The 22,812-nt window shown below is 48.9% G+C and overlaps 1 protein-coding gene across 1 annotated transcript in view; it reads right to left on the bottom strand.

The window, feature by feature from the left end:
* Nucleotides 1-5,762: 5,762 nt before the first annotated feature.
* Nucleotides 5,763-22,812, bottom strand: part of LOC142917901 (uncharacterized) — a 52,341-nt gene continuing 35,291 nt past the window's right edge. The window contains exons 5-10 of the mRNA XM_076062243.1: nucleotides 19,295-19,865; nucleotides 9,660-9,776; nucleotides 8,986-9,145; nucleotides 8,782-8,842; nucleotides 6,801-6,902; nucleotides 5,763-6,645 (exon numbers count right to left, since the gene is read on the bottom strand). Of these exons, the coding sequence (XP_075918358.1) occupies nucleotides 6,598-6,645; nucleotides 6,801-6,902; nucleotides 8,782-8,842; nucleotides 8,986-9,145; nucleotides 9,660-9,776; nucleotides 19,295-19,865 (1,059 nt within the window). The 3' untranslated portion in view covers nucleotides 5,763-6,597. The remainder of the gene's footprint in view (nucleotides 6,646-6,800; nucleotides 6,903-8,781; nucleotides 8,843-8,985; nucleotides 9,146-9,659; nucleotides 9,777-19,294; nucleotides 19,866-22,812) is intronic.

Raw genomic sequence — 22,812 nt, forward strand, 5'->3', positions numbered from 1 at the left:
GTAGCTTTCCTGTAGACAGAGTGGCTCATTGAACCATCAGGTCTCTTTTTAATTAGGACATCCAAAAAAGGTAGCTTGCCATCTTTTTCGACTTCCATGGTAAATCTGATGGCTGGGTGTATGGAATTGATGTGGTCGAAGAATTGGTCTAGAGCAGGCCGGCCATGTGGCCAGATGATAAAGGTGTCATCCACGTACCTTTTCCATAAGGTTGGGTGCAGAGTGGCAGTCTGGATGGCGTCAGTCTCAAATTTCTCCATGAAAATGTTAGCTATAACCGGAGATAGGGGGGAGCCCATTGGGGCGCCCTCAGTTTGTAGAAAGTTCCATTCCAAGTGAAGTATGTATTGGTTAAACAGTCTCACCAGGGTGGGTACCTCAGTGTTTAGTCCTTGATGAACCAAGTCTTCAATGATTGCGATGGTGTCAGGTACAGGAACCTTGGTGAATAAGGAAACTACATCAAAACTGACAAGCAGGTCGTCTGGGGACAGGGAAATACCCTTGATTGTCGATACCAGGTGAGTAGAATTTTGTACCGCAGAGGTGGTTTTTCCAGTGAAAGGACGCAGGATATGAGACATCGTGATAATTTTTATTGTTTTATATATATTTTATTATTTTATTGTTTCCCTTAAACGTGACTTTACCGAAAGAGCTAAGAATATAAACATGTAGCTGTGATAACCAAACACATCTCCTGCAAAGAACTTGAAATTATGCTCGTGACAGATTCTATTAATCTTAATCATGGCATCCTGAGGGCACCCGGTCAGGCATATCTGCACGGTCAGAAACAAAAACCAAGACAAATGTTCAATTACAGTACATCTAGCATATGATACAAGAACCATCTTGGTTGGGTAAGTCATACAAAATGTAATTTCTATATTCTTTGGGTCTTTCGGTAAAGCCACGTAGATAGAAAAAATAATGAAAATAAGAACAATATCACGTTTCCATCGCAACACAAGCGATCGTCTTGTGTTGCGAGTAAATTCCTTTTATTATACATGTAACATTTAGGAATTAGTTGTATAATAAAAAAAAATGTTAAAAAAGAGATGTTAAAAACATATTATACGCACGTTTACTATAACATTATCTTCAAGTCTGCTTATAAAACAGCTTTCGTTATAAAAGTGGAAGGTTTCAATCAAGTGTATACATGCTGCTGCCATCCTGTGGCTTACATTAACATGGATGGCGACTGCACTGCATGTTCTATACTAAACACACTTCTTATTCCTCCTATTCTTACCTGAAATTATATTTGGAAAATGAAATTGGCCTCCGAGGCATTTACAGCGCTAATTATCTGAATATTTCTCAATTTATTGATGCAATGCACACGTAACAAGAGGATTACAGCTGTAAACATTAAGATAGCATGGCTAGCGATAAAGCATCTCCCCAGCAATATTCCCCATCAATAAAACAAATTACGAGTTTGGTTGTTTAAACATTGCTTTTTAAGTTTATTAGGCTAATGGGGATTTAATCTTACCTTTTTGGGGAGCAAATCAGACCGTTGTCTTATATTTGTACATCACTTTATTAATTCACCACTGGATGAGGGCTTTCCACCATGTGAGTTGTGAGGATTATGGTGAGAGCAGGAGCATTAAGATGATAGAGCTGCCCACCATGAAGCATAACAGCAGCCTGCACTAAGCCGGTTTGTATGGTGGTCACCGATCGACGCACGATCCAGACTCAACCGTGCTGAGCTTCCGAGATCGCGTGAGATCGGACACATTCCTGGTGACTTGGTTAATTAACATTTAACCCAGTTGCACTCGATTTTTTGGGGGATTTTTTAATGCTTTGTTTTACGTAACCCCACACCCCCCCTTCTCTACTTTTCTAGAAGGAATTTTTTTTTAAATTTTTTGTTTTTTCTTCACGGCGCGCTCGCCAGTAAGGCCCCCCCCGTGCCTTGAGGCCCCCCCGTGCCTCGAGGCCCCCCCCGTGCCTTGAGGCCCCCCCGTGCCTCGAGGTCCCCCCGTGCCTTGAGGCCCCCCCGTGCCTTGAGGCCCCCCTGTGCCTCGAGGCCCCTCCCGTGCCTCGAGGCCCCCTCCATGCCTCGAGGCCCCCACCCGTGCCTCGAGGCCCCCCCGTGCCTCGAGGCCCCCCCCCCCCCGTGCCTCGAGGCCCCCCCCCCGTGCCTCGAGGCCCCCCCCCCCGTGCCGCGAGGCGGAGCGCAGTACCGCTCCGGTCGCGTCGGCGAGCGGGAACGGAAGCGGCACTCGTCCACGACGCCGCCCGCCCCGGCGCCCCGGCCGCCCCGGCCCTCGCCCCGCCGCGCCGCGTAGAAGCCGTCGGTGCCCCACGCGAACCGCGGCGCCTCCATCAGCTCGGAGCCGCGGAGCGTCCTGGCCGAGCGGGGATCGCAGCGCAGCGTGGCGCGCGGCGCCAGCCACGCCGGGGCCTGGACGAGGCGGTGCGGACGCGGCCGGCGGCTTGAGTGGAGGAGGCTCATCGGCGATGGGGGAGCGGTGCCGCCCCTGCTTGCCGCTGCTTGCTGCCGCCGTGATCGCGGTGAGGGTAAGAACGGCGAAGCATAGTTCATAGTTTAATTCATTTGTTATAGCCCTGTGAGCCATTCAGCTCTTGAATCGGGTGCAACCTCAACAAACAAAAAACATGAACAAGAAAACATCTTAAAGTGATTATGTGACTGTGCAAACAGAAAATACAGGAAAAAATATCAAAATATTCCTGAAATAGCACCGTACACCAACGCTGTGTGCAAAAATCCCAGTGGGATGCAAGTCAAACAACAACAACCACAAGACAACTAACATTAAGGCCATCAGTCTAACTCCGTACTACAATAAACAAAAACATGGCCAAAACCAAAAAAACTTTTCGAAATCACCAAAATAAAAGCCATGAATGCAATGTGGCTCCCTCCACTTGCCGGATTTCAGCTCCCTCACGCCTCGCTCCTCGCCTCACCTCCCCTCTCTCCTTGCCTCACCTCCTCTCTCTCGCCTCACCTCCTCTCGCTCGCCTCAACTCCGCACCTCAAATCACTCCCTTCTCGTCACACCACCAAACTCCCCACCCCCACACAAGTAGGCACGTGACTGCCCCTCCCCCCATCACGAGACCCGCCCACCCCCACCCGTAGAGGCACGTGACTGCCCCTCCCCCCATCACGAGACCCGCCCACCCCCACCCGTAGAGGCACGTGACTGCCCCTCCCCCCATCACGAGACCCGCCCACCCCCACCCGTAGAGGCACGTGACTGCCCCTCCCCCCATCACGAGACCCGCCCACCCGTAGAGGCACGTGACTGCCCCTCCCCCCATCACGAGACCCGCCCACCGCCTCCCCTCCGGGGGGGGCACGGGGGATCGTTGTCTCTAATTTATCAACAAAGCGCCATCGCCACGCGTGAGCAGCCACTAGAGGGCGCCATTGTCAAGACACGCGCCAGCTTCAGCGCTTTTGCATTTAAAGACGTCACACGAGACGGGTGTGTGGGCCAGCAACCACGCCCGGCCGCCTTTGTCTCCCCCCCCCCCCCCCAGTTTGACCGGTTACGTCTTTGATGGTGTTGGGTAGGGCGCATCCGTGAGCGGGAATCGAACTCGGGTGTCTGTCAGGTGCCTCTCTTCGGATGTGTTTGGCCGTGAATTGTCTTGTAGTTTGTTTTGGCTGCGTGCGAGTCTATGGGTCTCTGTGTGAGTCTATGGGTCTCTATGGGTCTCTGTGTGAGTCTATCGCTCTGTGATTCTGTGGCTCTCTGTGTGAGTCGATGGCTCTCCGTGTGAGTCTATGTCTCTGTGATTCTGTGGCTCTGTGTGAGTCAATGGCTCTCCGTGTGAGTCTATGGCTCTGTCGTTGTGACTCTGTGTCATTCTGTGGCTCTCCGTGAGTCTATGGCTGTCATTGTGTGGCTCTCTGTGTGAGTCGATGGCTCTCCGTGTGAGTCTATGGCTCTGTCATTGTGTGGCTCTGTCATTCTGTGGCTCTCCGTGTGAGTCTGTCTCTGTGATTGTGGCTCTCCGTGTGAGTCTATGGCTCTGTCATTGTGTGGCTCTGTGTGAGTCGATGGCTCTGTCATTATGTGGCTCTGTGTGAGTCTGTGGCTCTCCGTGTGAGTCTATGGCTCTCTGTGTGAGTCTATGGCTCTGTGATTCTGTGGCTCTCTGAGTCTGTAGCTCTCTGTGTGAGTCTCTGGCTCTGTGATTCTGTGGCTCTGTGTGAGTCTGTAGCTCTCTGTGTGAGTCTATGGCTCTGTGATTCTGTGGCTGTCTGTGTGAGTCTGTGGCTCTCTGTGTGAGTTTATGGCTCTGTGATTCTGTGGCTCTCCGTGTGAGTCTGTGGCTCTCTGTGTGAGTCTATGTCTCTGTGATTCTGTGGTGCTCCGTGTGAGTCAATGTCTCTCCGTGTTGCGATCTAAACGTGGTGGTATTTTTTATTCACTTTATTTGTTCTATCTACGTGACTTTACTGAAAGAACCAGAGAATATGAATAAGCAGTACGGCTCTGGGTGAACGGGCAGAAGAACATCACAAAACAATCGACGGATCCTACTAATGCAGTGTGTCGTAGTGTATAATGTAGTATATAGTGTAGTGTATAGTAGTATAGTGTAGTGTATATAGTGTATAATGTAGTATATAGTGTAGTATATATAGTGTGTAGTGTATAGTGTGTAGTGTAGTATATATAGTGTGTAGTGTATAGTGTAGTGTATAGTGTAGTGTATAGTGTAGTGTATTGTATAGTGTAGTATATATAGGGTAGTGTATAGTGTAGTGTATGGTGTAGTGTATAGTGTAATGTATAGTGTAGTGTAGTACACTAGTACAGCACACTGGTGGGTTAGCGAGCCAAGCAACAACAGAGCGTAGTATATATAGTGTGTAGTGTATAGTGTAGTGTATAGTAGTGTATAGTGTAGTGTATAGTGTAATGTATAGTGTATAGTGTAGTATATAGTGTAGTGTATAGTGTAGTGTATAGTGTAATGTATAGTGTAGTGTAGTACACTAGTACAGCACACTGGTGGGTTAGCGAGCCAAGCAACAAAATAGTGTAGTATATATAGTGTGTAGTGTATAGTATAGTGTGTAGTGTAATATATAGTGTAGTATATATAGTGTGTAGTGGAGTGTATAGTGTAGTGTGTAGTGTATAGTGTAGTGTATAGTATAGTGTATAGTGTAGTGTATAGTATAGTGTAGTGTATAGTAGTGTAGTGTATAGTAGTGTATAGTGTAGTGTATAGTGTAGTGTATAGTATAGTGTATAGTGTAGTATATAGTGTAGTGTATAGTGTAGTGTATAGTGTAGTGTAGTAGACTAATACAGAACAGTGGTGGGTTAAATTTCGATTTAAAGCTTTCGTGACTGCAAGGATTCATCTTCTTTGGTTCTTTCGGTAAAGTCACGTAGAATGAGAATAAAATAATAAATTGATAAAATAAAATAACACAATAATATTCTCACGACGTTTCAGCCACAACACAAGCGGCCTTCATCAGGTGAAGGGACGAAACTCTCTGGTAGGACAGCGCTGTCCAGTGTGCTGTCCCTTCACCTGATGAAGGCCACTTGTGTTGTGGCCGAAACGTCGTGAGAATATTATTGTGTTATTTTATTTTATCAATTTATTATTTTATTCTCATTCTACGTGACTTTACCGAAAGAACCAAAGAAAACTGGTGGTTTAGCGAGCCAAGCAACAACATTTGCACTCTGGACACCGTGACATTTCACCAGCAATCACAACAACCAGCTTCATCAGGCGACAGCCACATTTGTGCATTTATTCATTTACACAATCTAACCCGGCTGATATCGGCTCGCCGAAAACCAACAGCGTCAAACTACGAAAGTGCTGCGGCATCGCGGGAGCGGCCGATGAAACTGGCCGGGTTCGGGGAGAAATAAAAAACCGAGACGCTGACGGGGCGCACGAAGGCTCACGGCGTTGTACGCGCCATCGTGACGCCGCCTGTCGCCCCGGTAAAACAATAATATAAATACGCGGAACTCCCTCTCCGTGCCGGACGTCGTGACGGACCGTGCCGATGTCGCCGCTCATTGACCCCCGGCCACGCGAGGGCGAATTTAAATTCTCCCCCCACCCCCCCACCCCCCTCTCCCTGGCTCCCTAGCACCACGCCCAGTCGCCTCCCGTCCAGCGGCACACCAACGCCGGGGGAAAGCGCTGGGAGGTGAGAGACCGTCGCGAAGACTAAAATAAAATAACAAAAACACTGCGTCCGGTAACGGAGAGCTCTTTCGTAAAACAAAATTCCCACCCCCACCCCACCCAAAAAAAAAGTGAAAAGCCAAACTCGGGGCACCGATTGTAACTGGCACGAGGCAAATATCCCCCAATGCTGAAAAACATCGCTCAGTTGGGATCAAACAACAACAACAACAATTCTTCTTGGTTCTTTCGGGGGGGGTGGGGGGTTCACCCGCTCGCGAAGCGACAATCCCCGGCGTTGCCAGTGGCAACCGGAGGCACGGCAAGGCGGAGCACTCCAAGGTGGAGCGCGGCAAGGTGGAGCACGGCAAGGTGGAGCACTCTCGCTCCTCCCCCCCCCGCCCCACCCCGAGCCGCTTCTCAAAAATCTTCCTTCCACTCCTCGTCGTCATCTTCGTCTGTGAAAACCTGCTGGGGTCGGAATAAATTAGAGAGACGGTGACCGACCCCACCCCCACCCACCCCCACCCACTGGGGTGGCCAGAAGTGGATCGCTCACTCAGCCTAAGCAGTGGGCGGACACTCGCTCACCGCTCGCTCGCTCGCCACCCACCCCTCCTCACCGTGTAGTCGTAGCTGCCAGCTCCGCTGTCTTGGTGCTGAGGCTGCGGTGGCAACTCGTGCAGCTCCATATCCGCCTTGTTGCCACTCTCTAGCGTTAGCAACTACACACGGAGCATCCCCACAACACGCACAGTGTGTGGTGAGTCTGTGGGTCTCTGTGTGGTGAGTCTGTGGGTCTCTGTGTGGTGAGTCTGTGGGTCTCTGTGTGGTGAGTCTGTGGGTCTCTGTGTGGTGAGTCTATGGGTCTCTGTGTGGTGAGTCTATGGGTCTCTGTGTGGTGAGTCTATGGGTCTCTGTGTGGTGAGTCTGTGGGTCTCTGTGTGGTGAGTCTATGGGTCTCTGTGTGATGAGTCTGTGGGTCTCTGTGTGGTGAGTCTGTGGGTCTCTGTGTGGTGAGTCTATGGGTCTCTGTGTGGTGAGTCTATGGGTCTCTGTGTGGTGAGTCTATGGGTCTCTGTGTGGTGAGTCTGTGAGTCTCTGTGTGGTGAGTCTATGGGTCTCTGTGTGGTGAGTCTGTGGGTCTCTGTGTGGTGAGTCTATGGGTCTCTGTGTGGTCAGTCTATGGGTTTCTGTGTGGTGAGTCTATGGGTCTCTGTGTTGTGAGTCTGTGGGTCTCTGTGTGGTGAGTCTATGGGTCTCTGTGTGGTGAGTCTATGGGTTTCTGTGTGGTGAGTCTATGGGTCTCTGTGTTGTGAGTCTGTGGGTCTCTGTCTGGTGAGTCTATGGGTTTCTGTGTGGTGAGTCTGTGGGTCTCTGTGTAGTGAGTCTGTGGGTCTCTGTGGTGAGTCTGTGGGTCTCTGTGTGGTGAGTCTATGGGTCTCTGTGTGGTGAGTCTGTGGGTTTCTGTGTGGTGAGTCTATGGGTCTCTGTGTGGTGAGTCTATGGGTTTCTGTGTGGTGAGTCTATGGGTCTCTGTGTTGTGAGTCTGTGGGTCTCTGTGTGGTGAGTCTATGGGTCTCTGTGTGGTGAGTCTATGGGTTTCTGTGTGGTGAGTCTATGGGTCTCTGTGTTGTGAGTCTGTGGGTCTCTGTCTGGTGAGTCTATGGGTTTCTGTGTGGTGTGTCTGTGGGTCTCTGTGTGGTGAGTCTGTGGGTCTCTGTGTGGTGAGTCTGTGGGTCTCTGTGTGGTGAGTCTATGGGTCTCTGTGTGGTGAGTCTGTGGGTCTCTGTGTGGTGAGTCTATGGGTCTCTGTGGGGTGAGTCTATGGGTCTCTGTGTGGTGAGTCTATGGGTGTCTGTGTGGTGAGTCTATGGGTGTCTGTGTGGTGAGTCTGTGGGTCTCTGTGTGTTGAGTCTGTGGGTCTCTGTGTGGTGAGTCTATGGATCTCTGTGTGGTGAGTCTGTGGGTCTCTGTGTGGTGAGTCTATGGGTATCTGTGTGGTGAGTCTGTGGGTATTATTTTGGCAATCGTCATCAGGAGGAGAAAAGAGGGGGATGAAAGCCGCTGAAGCAGCAGGCTGTTTTAAAGTTTTAAAGTTGGGTGTAGCCCAAGGGTCATAAACAAAGTGGGCACAACTTTACCGAAAGACCCAAAGAAAATGAATTCCTGCAGTCACGAAAGCTTTAGGTCGAGTCTAAGTGTGTCTCTATATATACACTACACTATACACTACACTATACACTACACTACTATACACTACACTATACACTACACTATACACTACACTACACACTACTATACACTACACTACTATACACTACACTATACTATACACACTACACTAGTATACACTACACTATACACTACACTATACACTACACTATACACTACACACTACACTATACACTACACTACACACCATACACTACTATACACTACACTATACACTACACTAGTATACACTACACTATACACTACACTATACACTACACTACACACTAAACTATACACTACACTACACACTACACTATACACTACACTACACACTACACTATACACTACACTATACACCCCTCTGTGTCCTGGCGGTGTGCCACTCACGTAGCCACGGTCGCCCTCCGCGTTTCTCTGCGGTGCCTTGGGGAGAGTGGGGGGATCCTCCCTGCACGCATGTGGGTAGTGGGGGGGTAGTGGGGGGGTAGTGGGGGGGGTGGTGGGTGGGGGCACAACGGCAGGTCGTCACAAAGATGACCCCGCGGGCACCGCCGACGTCCGCCCCACGTCCGAGAGAAGCGAGCGACTCACGTGGGGCCCCAGGGCTCCTGCCAATGCTGCTGCTGCCGGCGGCGTCGGCGGCGGTAGAGCAGCAGCAGCAGCAGCAGCAGCGTGGCCACCAGGGCGAGGGACACGGCGAGGATCGCGGCCGGAGCGGCCCAGCTGGCCCGGCCCGCCGCCGCCGCCTTCTCTGCGTGGCACAACAACGATCCCCCGCGTGGCGTGAGCGTGCCGCCGTAGCACGACGACGACAACCGCCGCGATGACCACACGCGCCAGGCTAGGTGCGCTTTGAGGCTCGTGGCGCTCGCACCCGGGCGTTGCGGGTCGAGGGAGCGAGACGAAGGGACGGACGGAGACAAAGTCTCCCCCGTAAAGGCCCCGGCGGACTGTCGGGGCGGGTGCCGTTAGCGAGTATCAGCAGCTGTGAAGGCCGTGATTGTGACAAACGAGGGGATGGGTGGCCAGAACAGGGACACACACACGGACACACACACGGACACGCACACACACACACGGACACGCACGCACACACACACACGCACGCGGACACGCACGCACACACACACATGCACACGCACGCACACGCATACGGACAGACAACCATGCACACGCACACGGACAGACACGCACCAACACACGTGCATGCACGCACAAACGTACACGGACACACACACATGCAACATTCAGAGATGCGAACAAACCTGTTCGTGTGTCCAGTTGCCTGTTCAGACCGAAAGTCGTGAGTTCAACCGGCGTGCAACAGACGGCGGTGGTGGCGTCTACATCGGTAGAACGTGAAGATCCAGTGTCATTTACATCTGTAGAACGTGAAGATCCAGTGTCATTTACATCTGTAGAACGTGAAGAACCAGTGGCAGAACGTGAAGAACCAGTGGTATCTACATCTCCAGAAGGTGAAGAACCAGTGGCATCTACATCTCCAGAAGGTGAAGAACCAGTGGCATCTACATCTGCAAAACGAGAAGAACCAGTGACATTAATATCAACAGAATACGAAAAACCAGTGACATGTACATCTGCAGAATGTAAAGAACCAGTGCCATCTACATCTACAGAATGTGAAGAACCAGTGGCATCTACATCTGCAGAACGTGAAGAACCAGTGGGATCTACATCTGTAGAACGTGAAGAACCAGTGGCATCTACATCTGTAGAAGGTGAAGAACCAGTGGCATCTACATCTGTAGAACGTGAAGAACCAGTGGCATCTACATCTGCAGAACGCGAAGAACCAGTGGCCTCTACATCTGCAGAACGTGAAGATCCAGTGTCATTTACATCTGCAGAACATGAAGAACCAGTGGCATCTACATCTGCAGAGCGTGAAGAACCAGTGGCATCTACATCTGCAGACAGTGAAGAACCAGTGGCATCTACATCTGCAGAGCGTGAAGAACCAGCGGCATCTAATCTGCAGAACGTGAAGAATCAGTGGCATCTACATCTGCTGAACGTGAAGAACCAGTGGCATCTACATCTGCAGAGCGTGAAGAACCAGCGGCATCTACATCTGCAGAGCGTGAAGAACCAGTGGCATCTACATCTGCAGACAGTGAAGAACCAGTGGCATCTACATCTGCAGAGCGTGAAGAACCAGCGGCATCTAATCTGCAGAACGTGAAGAATCAGTGGCATCTACATCTGCTGAACGTGAAGAACCAGTGGCATCTACATCTGCAGAGCGTGAAGAACCAGCGGCATCTACATCTGTAGAACGTGAAGAACCAGTGGCATCTACATCTGCAGAACGTGAAGAACCAGTGGCATCTACATCTGCAGAACGTGAAGAATTAGTGGCATCTACATCTGCAGAGCGTGAAGAACCAGTGGCATCTACATCTGCAGAGCGTGAAGAATTAGTGTAATCTACATCTGTAAAAGGTGAAGAACAAGTGGCATCTACATCTGCAGAACGTGAAGAACCAGTGGCATCTATATCTGCAGAACGTGAAGAACCAGTGGCATCTACATCTGCAGAACGTGAAGAACCAGTAGCATCTACATCAGCTTTGGGTCTCTGTGTGAGTCTATGGGTCTCTGTCTGAGAAGTCTATGGGTGTCTGTGTGAGTAGTCTATGGGTGTCTGTGTGATGAGTCTATGGGTCTCTGTGTGAGTAGTCTATGGGTCTCTGTGTGAGTCTATGGGTGTCTGTGTGAGTAGGTTATGGGTGTCTGTATGATGAGTCTATGGGTCTCTGTGTGAGTCTATGGGTCTCTGTGTGAGTAGTCTATGGGTCTCTGTGTGAGTAGTCTATGGGTCTCTGTGTGAGTCTATGGGTGTCTGTGTGAGTCTATGGGTCTCTGTGTGAGTGGTCTATGGGTCTCTGTGTGAGTCTATGGGTGTCTGTGTGAGTCTATGGGTCTCTGTGTGAGTAGTCTATGGGTCTCTGTGTGAGTAGTCTATGGGTGTCTGTGTGATGAGTCTATGGGTCTCTGTGCGAGTAGTCTATGGGTCTCTGTGTGAGTAGTCTATGGGTGTCTGTGTGGTGAGTCTATGGGTCTCTGTGTGAGTAGTCTATGGGTCTCTATGTGAGTAGTCTATGGGTCTCGGTGTGATGAGTCTATGGGTCTCTGTGTGAGTCTATGGGTCTCTGTGTGAGTAGTCTATGGGTGTCTGTGTGATGAGTCTATGGGTCTCTGTGTGAGTCGATGGGTCTCTCTGTGAGTAGTCTATGGGTGTCTGTGTGATGAGTCTATGGGTCTCTGTCTGAGTCTATGGGTCTCTGTGTGAGTAGTCTATGGGTCTCTGTGTGAGTAGTCTATTGGTCTCTGTGTGAGTCTGTGGGTCTCTGTGTGAGTAGTCTATGGGTCTCTATGTGAGTAGTCTATGGGTCTCTGTGTGAGTCTGTGGGTCTCTGTGTGAGTAGTCTATGGGTCTCTGTGTGAGTAGTCTATGGGTCTTCTTTGGTTCTTTCGGTAAAGTCACGTAGAATGAGAATAAAATAATACATTTATAAAATAAAATAACGCAATAAAATTCTCACGACGTTTCGGCCACAACACAAAGCGGTCTTCATCAGGTGAAGGGACGAGACTGTCTGGAGGACAGCGCTGGAGCGAACAAAGCCACGCTGAGATCGCGACCTTTAAGCTGTGTGAGAAGAAACAAAGCGCCTTGACAAAGGAATTAGCATAGAATTTAGCATTGAAATGGCTGAGTGATTAGCTTGTGACTGGTCACAGAAATGGCTATGTTAAAGTCAAAGCATACACATCCACAGAGGCACCCATTGACAAAGGAATTAGCATAGAATTTAGCATTGAAATAGCTGAGTGATTCGCTTGTGACTGGTCACAGAAAAGGCAATGTTAAAGTCAAAGCATACACATTCACAGAGGCACCTAGTACAAATCAAACAGGAGAATTTAGCATTGAAATAACTAGGAGAATTTAGCATTGAAATAACTGAGTGATTAGCTTGTGACTGGTCACAGAAATGGCTATGTTAAAGTCAAAGCCTACACATCTGAGCAATTCACAGTAACTGGGTATACACTACACTATATAATGAATACTACATAGTAAACCAATAAAAAACTAAAATATAAATTACCCCAATGTTTCATCTTCTTTGGTTCTTTCGGTAAAGTCACGTAGAATGAGAATAAAATAATAAATTGATAAAATAAAATAACACAATAATATTCTCACGACGTTTCGGCCACAACACAAGCGGCCTTCATCAGGTGAAGGGACAAGACTGTCTGGTAGGACAGCGCTGGAGTGAAAGAGCCACGTTCAGATCACGGCCTTTAAGCTGTGTGAGAGGAACAAAGCGCCTTGACAAAGGAATTAGCATATAATTTAGCATTGAAATGGCTGAATGATTAGCTTGTGACTGGTCACAGAAATAGTTATGTTAAAAGTTAAAGCATACACATCCGCAGAGGCACCCCTTGACAATGGAATTAGCATAGAATTTAGCATTGAAATAGCTAAGTTAAATCATACACATCCGCAGAGGCACCCCTTGACAATGGAATTAGCATAGAATTTAGCATTGAAATAGCTGAGTGATTAGCTTGTAACTGCTCACAGAAATAGCTACGTTAAAGTCAGACCATACACATTCACCGAGGCACTTAGTACAAATCAAACAGGAGAATTTAGCATTGAAATAACTAGGCGAATTTAGCATTGAAATAACTGAGTGATTAGCTAGAGACTGGTCACAGAAATGACTATGTTGAAGTCAAGGCCTACACAGCTGAGCTATTCACAGTACTATATAGTGAACCAATAAAAACTAAAATATAAATTACCTTCATGTTATCAATAAACTCTATATTCTCCAATCAGCTAAGCTACCAACAATAAGTCGTTATATATCACAATGCTATATGGCGAAAAAATGGGTGGATTCTTACCCTCAACTTCAGCACCACGGATAGCTACGGGCCCCGTTCAGACGGACGAGTTCGTCCATGGTCGGAACAGAGGAGGGGGAGAGAGACAGCTGCGAGGCCCTAGTATACTCCATGTTGTAAAACCATACCATTAACCGTGGTGTGAGAGGTATTAAGAGGCAATGCTGGCGAAAGAGCTGCGGTCTGAAAGTCATCGTAAAAATACAATTAATTAAGAACAGAAATGATTTAAAACATCTTTCCAGTGGTTACTAAGCCAGAATCCATCTTCTCGGTTGAAATTGTCTCTGTGCTTGTATATGTGAATGGCCTCATGAACGAATCTCTCATGGTAGCCGGTTGGTTTGCAAAGAACTTCCATCTTGGAGAAGTCAATGTCATGTGAGCCCACTGAATTATAACAGTGATCTGCCATGGCAGAGGAGTTCGTCCTACCGTGTTTCAAGTCTGCTTTATGTTCGCGGATGCGGTCCGAGATATGTCTTTTGGTTTCTTCAATGTAGCTACTACCACAGAGGCACTTTAGTTTGTAAACGCCCGGGTACTGTATGTCTGGAACAGCATCTTTTACAGATGGAACTAAATCACGGATTTTATGTACTGTGTTGAATCGGACCTGGATCTTGTGTTTATTCAGGATTTTGGAGATCTTTTTAGTGACCCCTTCAATGTAGGGTAAGGTGATGGTTTTGAGTGGCTCCACAAGAGGATCCTTCTTCATGACTGGAGTGATGGCTTTGCGGATTGTGTAGTCGGAGTAGCCATTAGCCCGGAGAGCCTGGTGTACGTGCTTGAGTTCACTGGTAATGTGTTCCTGGTCGGAAATTCATTGGGCTCTATGGTATAGAGTCTTGATGAGGGAGTTCTTCTACATCGGATTGGGAACATGTAGACAATATGACTACCTCTTCGGCTGCCACTATGTCGACCAAATGTAGGGACAATTTGATTTCCAAATTCAATCACCTCTCCAGCTAAAAATCGGACCCACACACCGAAAAGATAGACGTCAACAAAGTCGTAATTATATTCTTAGTTTTTTCGGTAAAGTCACGTTGAAGAGAAACAACAAAATAACAAAATATATATAAAACAATAAAAAATTCTCACGACGTTTCGACCATAACTCAAACGGTCATCATCAGGTGTGTCGGTTTGCATAAATTTATTTTTAAAACGGCATATTTATTTATTTATTTATATAAAAATAACGTTTGCGTCACGCGCAACGATTGGCTGTTTGCCAGGACTAGTCCATCTATTTTTTGAAAAGAGGAGGGGGGAGACGAAATTTGTTTTTATGTATGCTGTCTGAAAGGCACTGTAAGCGTGAACAATCAATCAAGAACTGAAATGATTTATCAAATCTTTCCAATGATTGCTAAGATAGAATCCATCTTCTCGGTTGAAATTGTCTCTGTGTTTGTATATGTGGATAGCCTCATGAACGAATCTCTCATGGAAGCCAGATGGCTTACAAAGAACCTCCGTCTTGGAAAAGTCAATGGCATGTGAGCCTACTGAATTAGAACAATGATCTGCTACGGCCGAGGTGTTGGTCCTACCGTGTTTAAGGTCTGCTTTATGTTCACGAATGCGGTCCGAGATATGGCATTTGGTTTCTCCAATGTAACTACTACCACAGAGGCAACTTAGTTTGTAGACACCAGGGTAATGTATGTCCGGAATCACATCTTTTACAGACGGAACCAGATCACGGATTTTATGTAATGTGTTGAAACGGACCTGGATCTTGTGTTTATTCAAGATTTTGGAGATCTTTTTTGTGATCCCAGCAATGTAGGGTAAAGTGATGGTTTTGAAAGGCTCCTCAAGAGGGTTCTTCTTCATGGTTTGAGTGATAGCTTTGCGGATTGTATAGTCGGAGTAACCATTAGCCCTAAGAGCTTGGTGTACGTGCTTGAGTTCACTGCTTATGTGTTCCTGGTCGGATATGCATTGGGCTCTATGATACAGAGTCTTGATGAGAGAATTCTTCTATGATGGATGGTGGTGGGAATCCGGTTTCAGATAAGCATCCGTATGGGTAGCTTTCCTGTAGACAGAGTGGCTCATTGAACCATCAGGTCTCTTTTTAATTAGGACATCCAAAAAAGGTATCTTGCCATCTATTTCGACTTCCATGGTAAATCTGATGGCTGGGTGTATGGAATTGATGTGGTCGAAGAATTGGTCTAGAGCAGGCCGGCCATGTGGCCAGATGACAAAAGTGTCATCCACGTACCTCTTCCATAAGGTTGGGCGCAGAGTGGCAGTCTGGATGGCGTCAGTCTCAAATTTCTCCATGAAAATGTTAGCTATAACTGGAGAAAGGGGGGAGCCCATTGGGGTGCCCTCAGTTTGTTTGTAGAAAGTTCCATTCCAAGTGAAGTATGTATTGGTTAAACAGTGTCTCACCAGGGGGGGTACCTCAGTGTTTAGTCCTTGATGAACCAAGTCTTCAATGATTGCAATGGTGTCAGGTACAGGAACCTTGGTGAATAAGGAAACTACATCAAAACTGACAAGCAGGTCGTCTGGGGACAGGGAAATACCCTTGATTGTTGATACCAGGTGAGTAGAATTTTGTACCGCAGAGGTGGTCTTTCCAGTGAAAGGACGCAGGATTTCAGACAAAAAACGAGCTAGTTTGTAGGTGGGGGAGCTGATAGTAGAGACTATGGGACGAAGAGGTGTATCAACTTTATGTATTTTTGGTAAGCCGTATAATCTTGGTGGCCTGGCAGCAGAAGGTTTCAACGAAAACTGTTTAGATTGATCAATTAATGCGGTTGAATCAGAAATTATTTTGTTGGTTTGTGTGACGAGGCTGTTGGTGGGATCTCTTTTTATTTTTGTATAACTACCATCGTCGAGTAATTCTTTAATTTTGTTGTTGTATTCTATTTTATCCATGATAACAGTAGCATTGCCTTTGTCAGCTGAGAGAACTACAATATCATTCCTCTTTTTTAATTTATATAATTCAAAACGCTCATCTTTGCTGAGGTTGCTAGCTGGCATCTTGGCGTTTTTGAGGGTTGCAGCGATTTCAGATCTTGCTACGTCTGCAGCGATGTGACCCAGGCCCCTGAGAGCAACGTCTACTTGGGCAATTATATCATTAACTGGTATGTGTTTAGGTGTGACTGCAAAGTTTAGACCTGCAGTCACACCTAAACACATACCAGTTAATGATATAATTGCCCAAGTAGACGTTGCTCTCAGGGGCCTGGGTCACATCGCTGCAGACGTAGCAAGATCTGAAATCGCTGCAACCCTCAAAAACGCTAAGATGCCAGCTAGCAACCTCAGCAAAGATGAGCGTTTTGAATTATATAAATTAAAAAAGAGGAATGATATTGTAGTTCTCTCAGCTGACAAAGGCAATGCTACTGTTATCATGGATAAAATAGAATACAACAACAAAATTAAAGAATTACTCGACGATGGTAGTTATACAAAAATAAAAAAGAGATCCCACCAACAGCCTCGTCACACAAACCAACAAAATAATTTCTGATTCAACCGCATTAATTGATCAATCTAAACAGTTTTCGTTGAAACCTTCTGCTGCCAGGCCACCAAGATTATACGGCTTACCAAAAATACATAAAGTTGATACACCTCTTCGTCCCATAGTCTCTACTATCAGCTCCCCCACCTACAAACTAGCTCGTTTTTTGTCTGAAATCCTGCGTCCTTTCACTGGAAAGACCACCTCTGCGGTACAAAATTCTACTCACCTGGTATCAACAATCAAGGGTATTTCCCTGTCCCCAGACGACCTGCTTGTCAGTTTTGATGTAGTTTCCTTATTCACCAAGGTTCCTGTACCTGACACCATTGCAATCATTGAAGACTTGGTTCATCAAGGACTAAACACTGAGGTACCCCCCCTGGTGAGACACTGTTTAACCAATACATACTTCACTTGGAATGGAACTTTCTACAAACAAACTGAGGGCACCCCAATGGGCTCCCCCCTTTCTCCAGTTATAGCTAACATTTTCATGGAGAAATTTGAGACTGACGCCATCCAGACTGCCACTCTGCGCCCAACCTTATGGAAGAGGTACGTGGATGACACTTTTGTCATCTGGCCACATGGCCGGCCTGCTCTAGACCAATTCCGCGACCACATCAATTCCATACACCCAGCCATCAGAATTACCATGGAGGTCGAAAAAGATGGCAAACTACCCTTTTTGGATGTCTTAATTAAAAGGAGACATGATGGTTCAATGAGCCACTCTGTCTACAGGAAAGCCACCCATACAGATGCTCACTTGAAATCGGATTCCCACCACCATCCATCCCAGAAGAACTCCCTCATCAAGACTCTATACCATAGAGCCCAATGCATTTCCGACCAGGAACACATTACCAGTGAACTCAAGCACGTACACCAGGCTCTCAGGGCTAATGGTTACTCCGACTACACAATCCGCAAAGCCATCACTCCAGTCATGAAGAAGGATCCTCTTGTGGAGCCACTCAAAACCTTCACCTTACCCTACATTGCAGGGGTCACTAAAAAGATCTCCAAAATCCTGAATAAACACAAGATCCAGGTCCGATTCAACACAATACATAAAATCCGTGATCTAGTTCCATCTGTAAAAGATGCTGTTCCAGACATACAGTACCCGGGCATTTACAAACTAAAGTGCCTCTGTGGTAGTAGCTACATTGGAGAAACCAAACGACATATCTCGGACCGCATCCGTGAACATAAAGCTGACTTGAAACACGGTAGGACGAACTCCTCTGCCATGGCAGATCACTGTTATAATTCAGTGGGCTCACATGACATTGACTTCTCCAAGACGGAGGTTCTTTGCAAACCAACCGGCTACCATGAGAGATTCGTTCATGAGGCCATTCACATATACAAGCACAGAGACAATTTCAACCGAGAAGATGGATTCTGGCTTAGTAACCATTGGAAAGATGTTTTAAATCAATTCCGTTCTTAATTAATTGTATTTTATGATGATCTTCAGACCGCAGCTCTTTCACCAGCATTGACTCTTAATACCTCTCACACCACGGTTAATGGTATGGTTTACAACATGGAGTATAATAGCGCCTCGCAGCTGTCTCTCTCCCCCTCCTCTGTTCCGACCTTGGATGAACTCGTCCGTCTGAACGGGGCCCGTAGCTATCCGTGTTGCTAAAGTTGAGGGTAAGAATCCACCCATTTTTTCGCCATATAGCATTGTGATATATAACGACTTATTGTTGGTAGCTTAGCTGATTGGAGAATATAGAGTTTATTGATAACATTAAGGTAATTTATATTTTAGTTTTTTATTGGTTCACTATATAGTATTCATTAAACATTGTATTGTATACCCAGTTACTGTGAATAGCTCAGATGTGTAGACCTTGACTTCAACATAGCCATTTCTGTGACCAGTCACTAGCTAATCACTCAGTTATTTCAATGCTAAATTCGCCTAGTTATTTCAATGCTAAATTCTCCTGTTTGATTTGTACTAGGTGCCTCGGTGAATGTGTATGCTCTGACTTTAAACATAGCTATTTCTGTGACCAGTTACAAGCTAATCACTCAGCTATTTCAACGCTAATTTATATGCTAATTCCGTAGTCAAGGCGCTTTGTTTCTTCTGACACAGCTTAAAGGTCGTGATCTGAACGTGGCTTTTTTTCACTCCAGCGCTGTCCTACCAGACAGTCTCGTCCCTTCACCTGATGAAGGCCGCTTGTGTTGTGGCCGAAACGTCGTGAGAATATTATTGTGTTATTTTATTTTATCAATTTATTATTTTATTCTCATTCTACATGACTTTACCGAAAGAACCAAAGAAGACAAAGTGGACTTTCAAACTCCAATCCAACCGCTCCCCACCACCCCACTCTTCCACACCCCCCCCCGCTCCCCCCAACCCACAACCAACCCCACCGACACCCTCCCGCTCACCCGCAGCGGGGTCCCGCGTGCCGAAGCGCAGCGCGTAGCGCAGCGCGTGGTGGTTGTTCCACACGTAGAGGGCGCGGTCGCGCGCGTTGTACTGCACCGACGTGATGAACCGGAACGGGTTGGGGAACGGGACGGAGACGCGAGCGTCCCGCCGCGAGTCGGTGTCGTACACGTAGTCGATGCGGTCGCTCGTCCCCCCTCCTTCTCCTCCTCCTCCTCCTCCTGCGGCATCCGCCCCTCCGTCGCCGTCGTCCTCGTAAGTCGAGCGCAGGACGTGGAGGACGCCGCACGCCATGAAGGCGTCGGAGGCCAAGCGCTTGACGTAGGCCGTCTCGAAGGAGGCCTCGACGCGCATCGCGCGCGGATTTAAGCGGCTCACCACCATGCGCCCGTGGTTCTGCTCCGTGGCGTAGATGACCCAGAGGCCGCGCTCGTCGGCCGCCAGGTCGATGTCGGACTTGCCGCCCCAGCGGTAGGGCGAAGTGTCGTAGTAGTTGGCGTTGGGGATGAACGCCTCGCCGCCCTTGACGCGCGTGCGCAGGTCGAACTTGACGACGCTGCGCGTTCGCTCCTGCGACGGTGCGCAGCGTGGGTGGCAGGGAGATGTTAAGTGAGTGAGTGAGTGTGTGGTGAGGTGAGTGAGTGTGTGGTGAGGTGAGTGAGTGTGGTGTGTGTGTGGTGGAGAGGTGAGTGTGGGTGTAAGAGGTGAGTGAGTGAGTGAGTGTGGTGTGTGGTGGAGAGGTGAGTGAGTGAGTGTGTGGTGAGGTGGGTGAGTGTGAGTGTGAGAGGTGAGTGTGCGTGTGGTGGAGAGGTGAGTGTGGGTGTGAGAGGTGAGTGAGTGTGTGTGTGTGGTGTAGTGGTGGGTGAGTGTGAGAGGTGAGTATGTGTGTGTGGTGGAGAGGTGAGTGAGTGTGAGTGTGAGAGGTGAGTGAGTGAGTGTGGTGGAGAGGTGAGTGTGTGTGTGTGTGGTGGAGAGGTGGGTGAGTGTGTGGTGGAGAAGTAAGCGAGTGTGGGTGTGAGAGGTGAGTGTGTGTGTGGTGGAGAGGTGGGTGAGTGTGGTGGAGAGGTGAGTGTGTGTGTGTGTGGTGGAGAGGTGGGTGAGTGTGTGGTGGAGAGGTAAGCGAGTGTGGGTGTGAGAGGTGAGTGTGTGTGGTGGAGAGGTGGGTGAGTGTGTGGTGGCGAGGTAAGTGAGTGTGGGTGTGAGAGGTGAGTGAGGGTGTGTGTGGTGGAGAGGTGAGTGAGTGTGGGTGTGAGAGGTGAGTGAGTGTATGTGTGGTGGAGAGGTGGGTGAGTGTGTGTGGGTGGGGAGAGGTGAGTGTGTGTGGTGGAGAGGTGGGTGAGTGTGGGTGTGAGAGGTGAGTGAGTGTGTGTGTGGTGGAGAGGTGGGTGAGTGTGGGTGTGAGAGGTTAGTGAGTGTGTGTGTGGTGGAGAGGTGGGTGAGTGTGGGTGTGAGAGGTGAGTGTGTGTATGTGGTGAGGTGAGTGTGAGTGTAAGAGGTGAGTGAGTGTGTGTGTGGTGGAGAGGTGGGTGAGTGTGGGTGTGAGAGGTGAGTGAGTGTGTGTGTGGTGGAGAGGTGGGTGAGTGTGGTGGAGAGGTGAGTGTGTGTGTGTGGTGGAGAGGTGGGTGAGTGTGTGGTGGAGAGGTAAGTGAGTGTGGGTGTGAGAGGTGAGTGTGTGTGTGGTGGAGAGGTGAGTGAGTGTGGGTGTGAGAGGTGAGTGTGTGTGTGTGGTGGAGAGGTGAGTGAGTGTGTGTGTGGTGGAGGGGTGAGTGAGTGTGGGTGTGAGAGGTGAGTGAGTGTGTGTGGTGGAGAGGTGGGTGAGTGTGAGTGTGTGTGTGGTGGAGAGGTGGGTGAGTGTGTGTGGGTGGGGAGAGGTGAGTGTGTGTGTGTGTGGTGGAGAGGTGGATGAGCGTGGGTGTGAGAGGTGAGTGTGTGTGTGTGGTAAGGTGAGTGTGAGAGGTGAGTGAGTGTGTGTGTGGTGGAGAGGTGGGTGAGTGTGTGTGTGGTGGAGAGGTGGGTGAGTGTGTGTGGGTGTGAGAGGTGAGTGTGTGTGTGTGGTGGAGAGGTGAGTGAGTGTGGGTGTGAGAGGTGTGTGTGTGTGTGGTGGAGAGGTGGGTGAGTGTGGGTGTGAGAGGTGAGTGTGTGTGTGGTGAGGTGAGTGTGAGTGTGAGAGGTGGCTGAGTGTGGGTGTGAGAGGTGAGTGAGTGAGTGTGTGGGGAGAGGTGAGTGAGTGTGGTGTGTGTGTGGTGGAGAGGTGAGTGAGTGAGTGTGTGGTGAGGTGAGTGAGTGTGTGGTGAGGTGAGTGAGTGTGGCGTGTGTGTGGTGGAGAGGTGAGTGTGGGTGTAAGAGGTGAGTGAGTGAGTGAGTGTGGTGTGTGGTGGAGAGGTGAGTGAGTGAGTGTGAGAGGTGAGTGAGTGAGTGTGTGGTGAGGTGGGTGAGTGTGAGAGGTGAGTGTGTGTGTGGTGGAGAGGTGAGTGTGGGTGTGAGAGGTGAGTGAGTGTGTGTGGTGTAGTGGTGGGTGAGTGTGAGAGGTGAGTATGTGTGTGTGGTGGAGAGGTGAGTGAGTGTGAGTGGTGAGTGAGTGAGTGTGTGGTGAGGTGAGTGAGTGTGGGTGTGGTGGAGAGGTGAGTGTGGGTGTGAGAGGTGAGTGAGTGTGTGTGTGGTGGAGAGGTGGGTGAGTGTGGGTGTGAGAGGTTAAGTGAGTGTGTGTGTGTGGTGGAGAGGTGAGTGAGTGTGAGTGTGAGAGGTGAGTGAGTGTGTGTGTGGTGGAGAGGTGGGTGAGTGTGTGGTGGAGAGGTGAGTTAGTGTGGGTGTGAGAGGTGAGTGAGTGTGTGGTCGAGAGGTGGGTGAGTGTGAGTGTGTGTGTGGTGGAGAGGTGGGTGAGTGTGTGTGGGTGGGGAGAGGTGAGTGAGTGTGAGTGTGAGAGGTGAGTGAGCGTGTGTGTGGTGGAGAGGTGGGTGAGTGTGTGGTGGAGAGGTGAGTGTGGGTGTGATAGGTGAGTGTGTGTGTGGTCGAGAGGTGGGTGTGTGTGTGGTGGAGAGGTGAGTGAGTGTGGGTGTGAGAGGTGAGTGTGTGTGTGGTGGAGAGGTGGGTGAGTGTGGGTGTGAGAGGTGAGTGTGTGTGTGTGTGGTGAGGTGAGTGTGAGTGTAAGAGGTGAGTGAGTGTGTGGTGGAGAGGTGGGTGAGTGTGTGGTGGAGAGGTGAGTGAGTGTGGGTGTGAGAGGTGAGTGAGTGAGTGTGTGGTGGAGAGGTGAGTGAGTGTGGGTGTGAGAGGTGAGTGAGTGTATGTGTGGTGGAGAGGTGGGTGAGTGTGTGTGTGGTGGAGAGGTGGGTGAGTGTGTGTGGGTGTGAGAGGTGAGTGTGTGTGTGTGGTGGAGAGGTGAGTGAGTGTGGGTGTGAGAGGTGAGTGTGTGTGTGTGGTGAGGTGAGTGTGTGTGGTGGAGAGGTGGGTGAGTGTGGGTGTGAGGAGTGAGTGAGTGTGTGGTGGAGAGGTGAGTGAGTGTGGGTGTGAGAGGTGAGTG

The sequence above is a fragment of the Petromyzon marinus genome, unplaced genomic scaffold (genome assembly GCF_048934315.1).
Source record: "Petromyzon marinus isolate PM22_M1 ecotype Great Lakes invasive population unplaced genomic scaffold, UKy_Petmar_22M1.pri1.0 PM_G_Scaffold_54, whole genome shotgun sequence".
Lineage (NCBI taxonomy): Eukaryota > Metazoa > Chordata > Hyperoartia > Petromyzontiformes > Petromyzontidae > Petromyzon > Petromyzon marinus.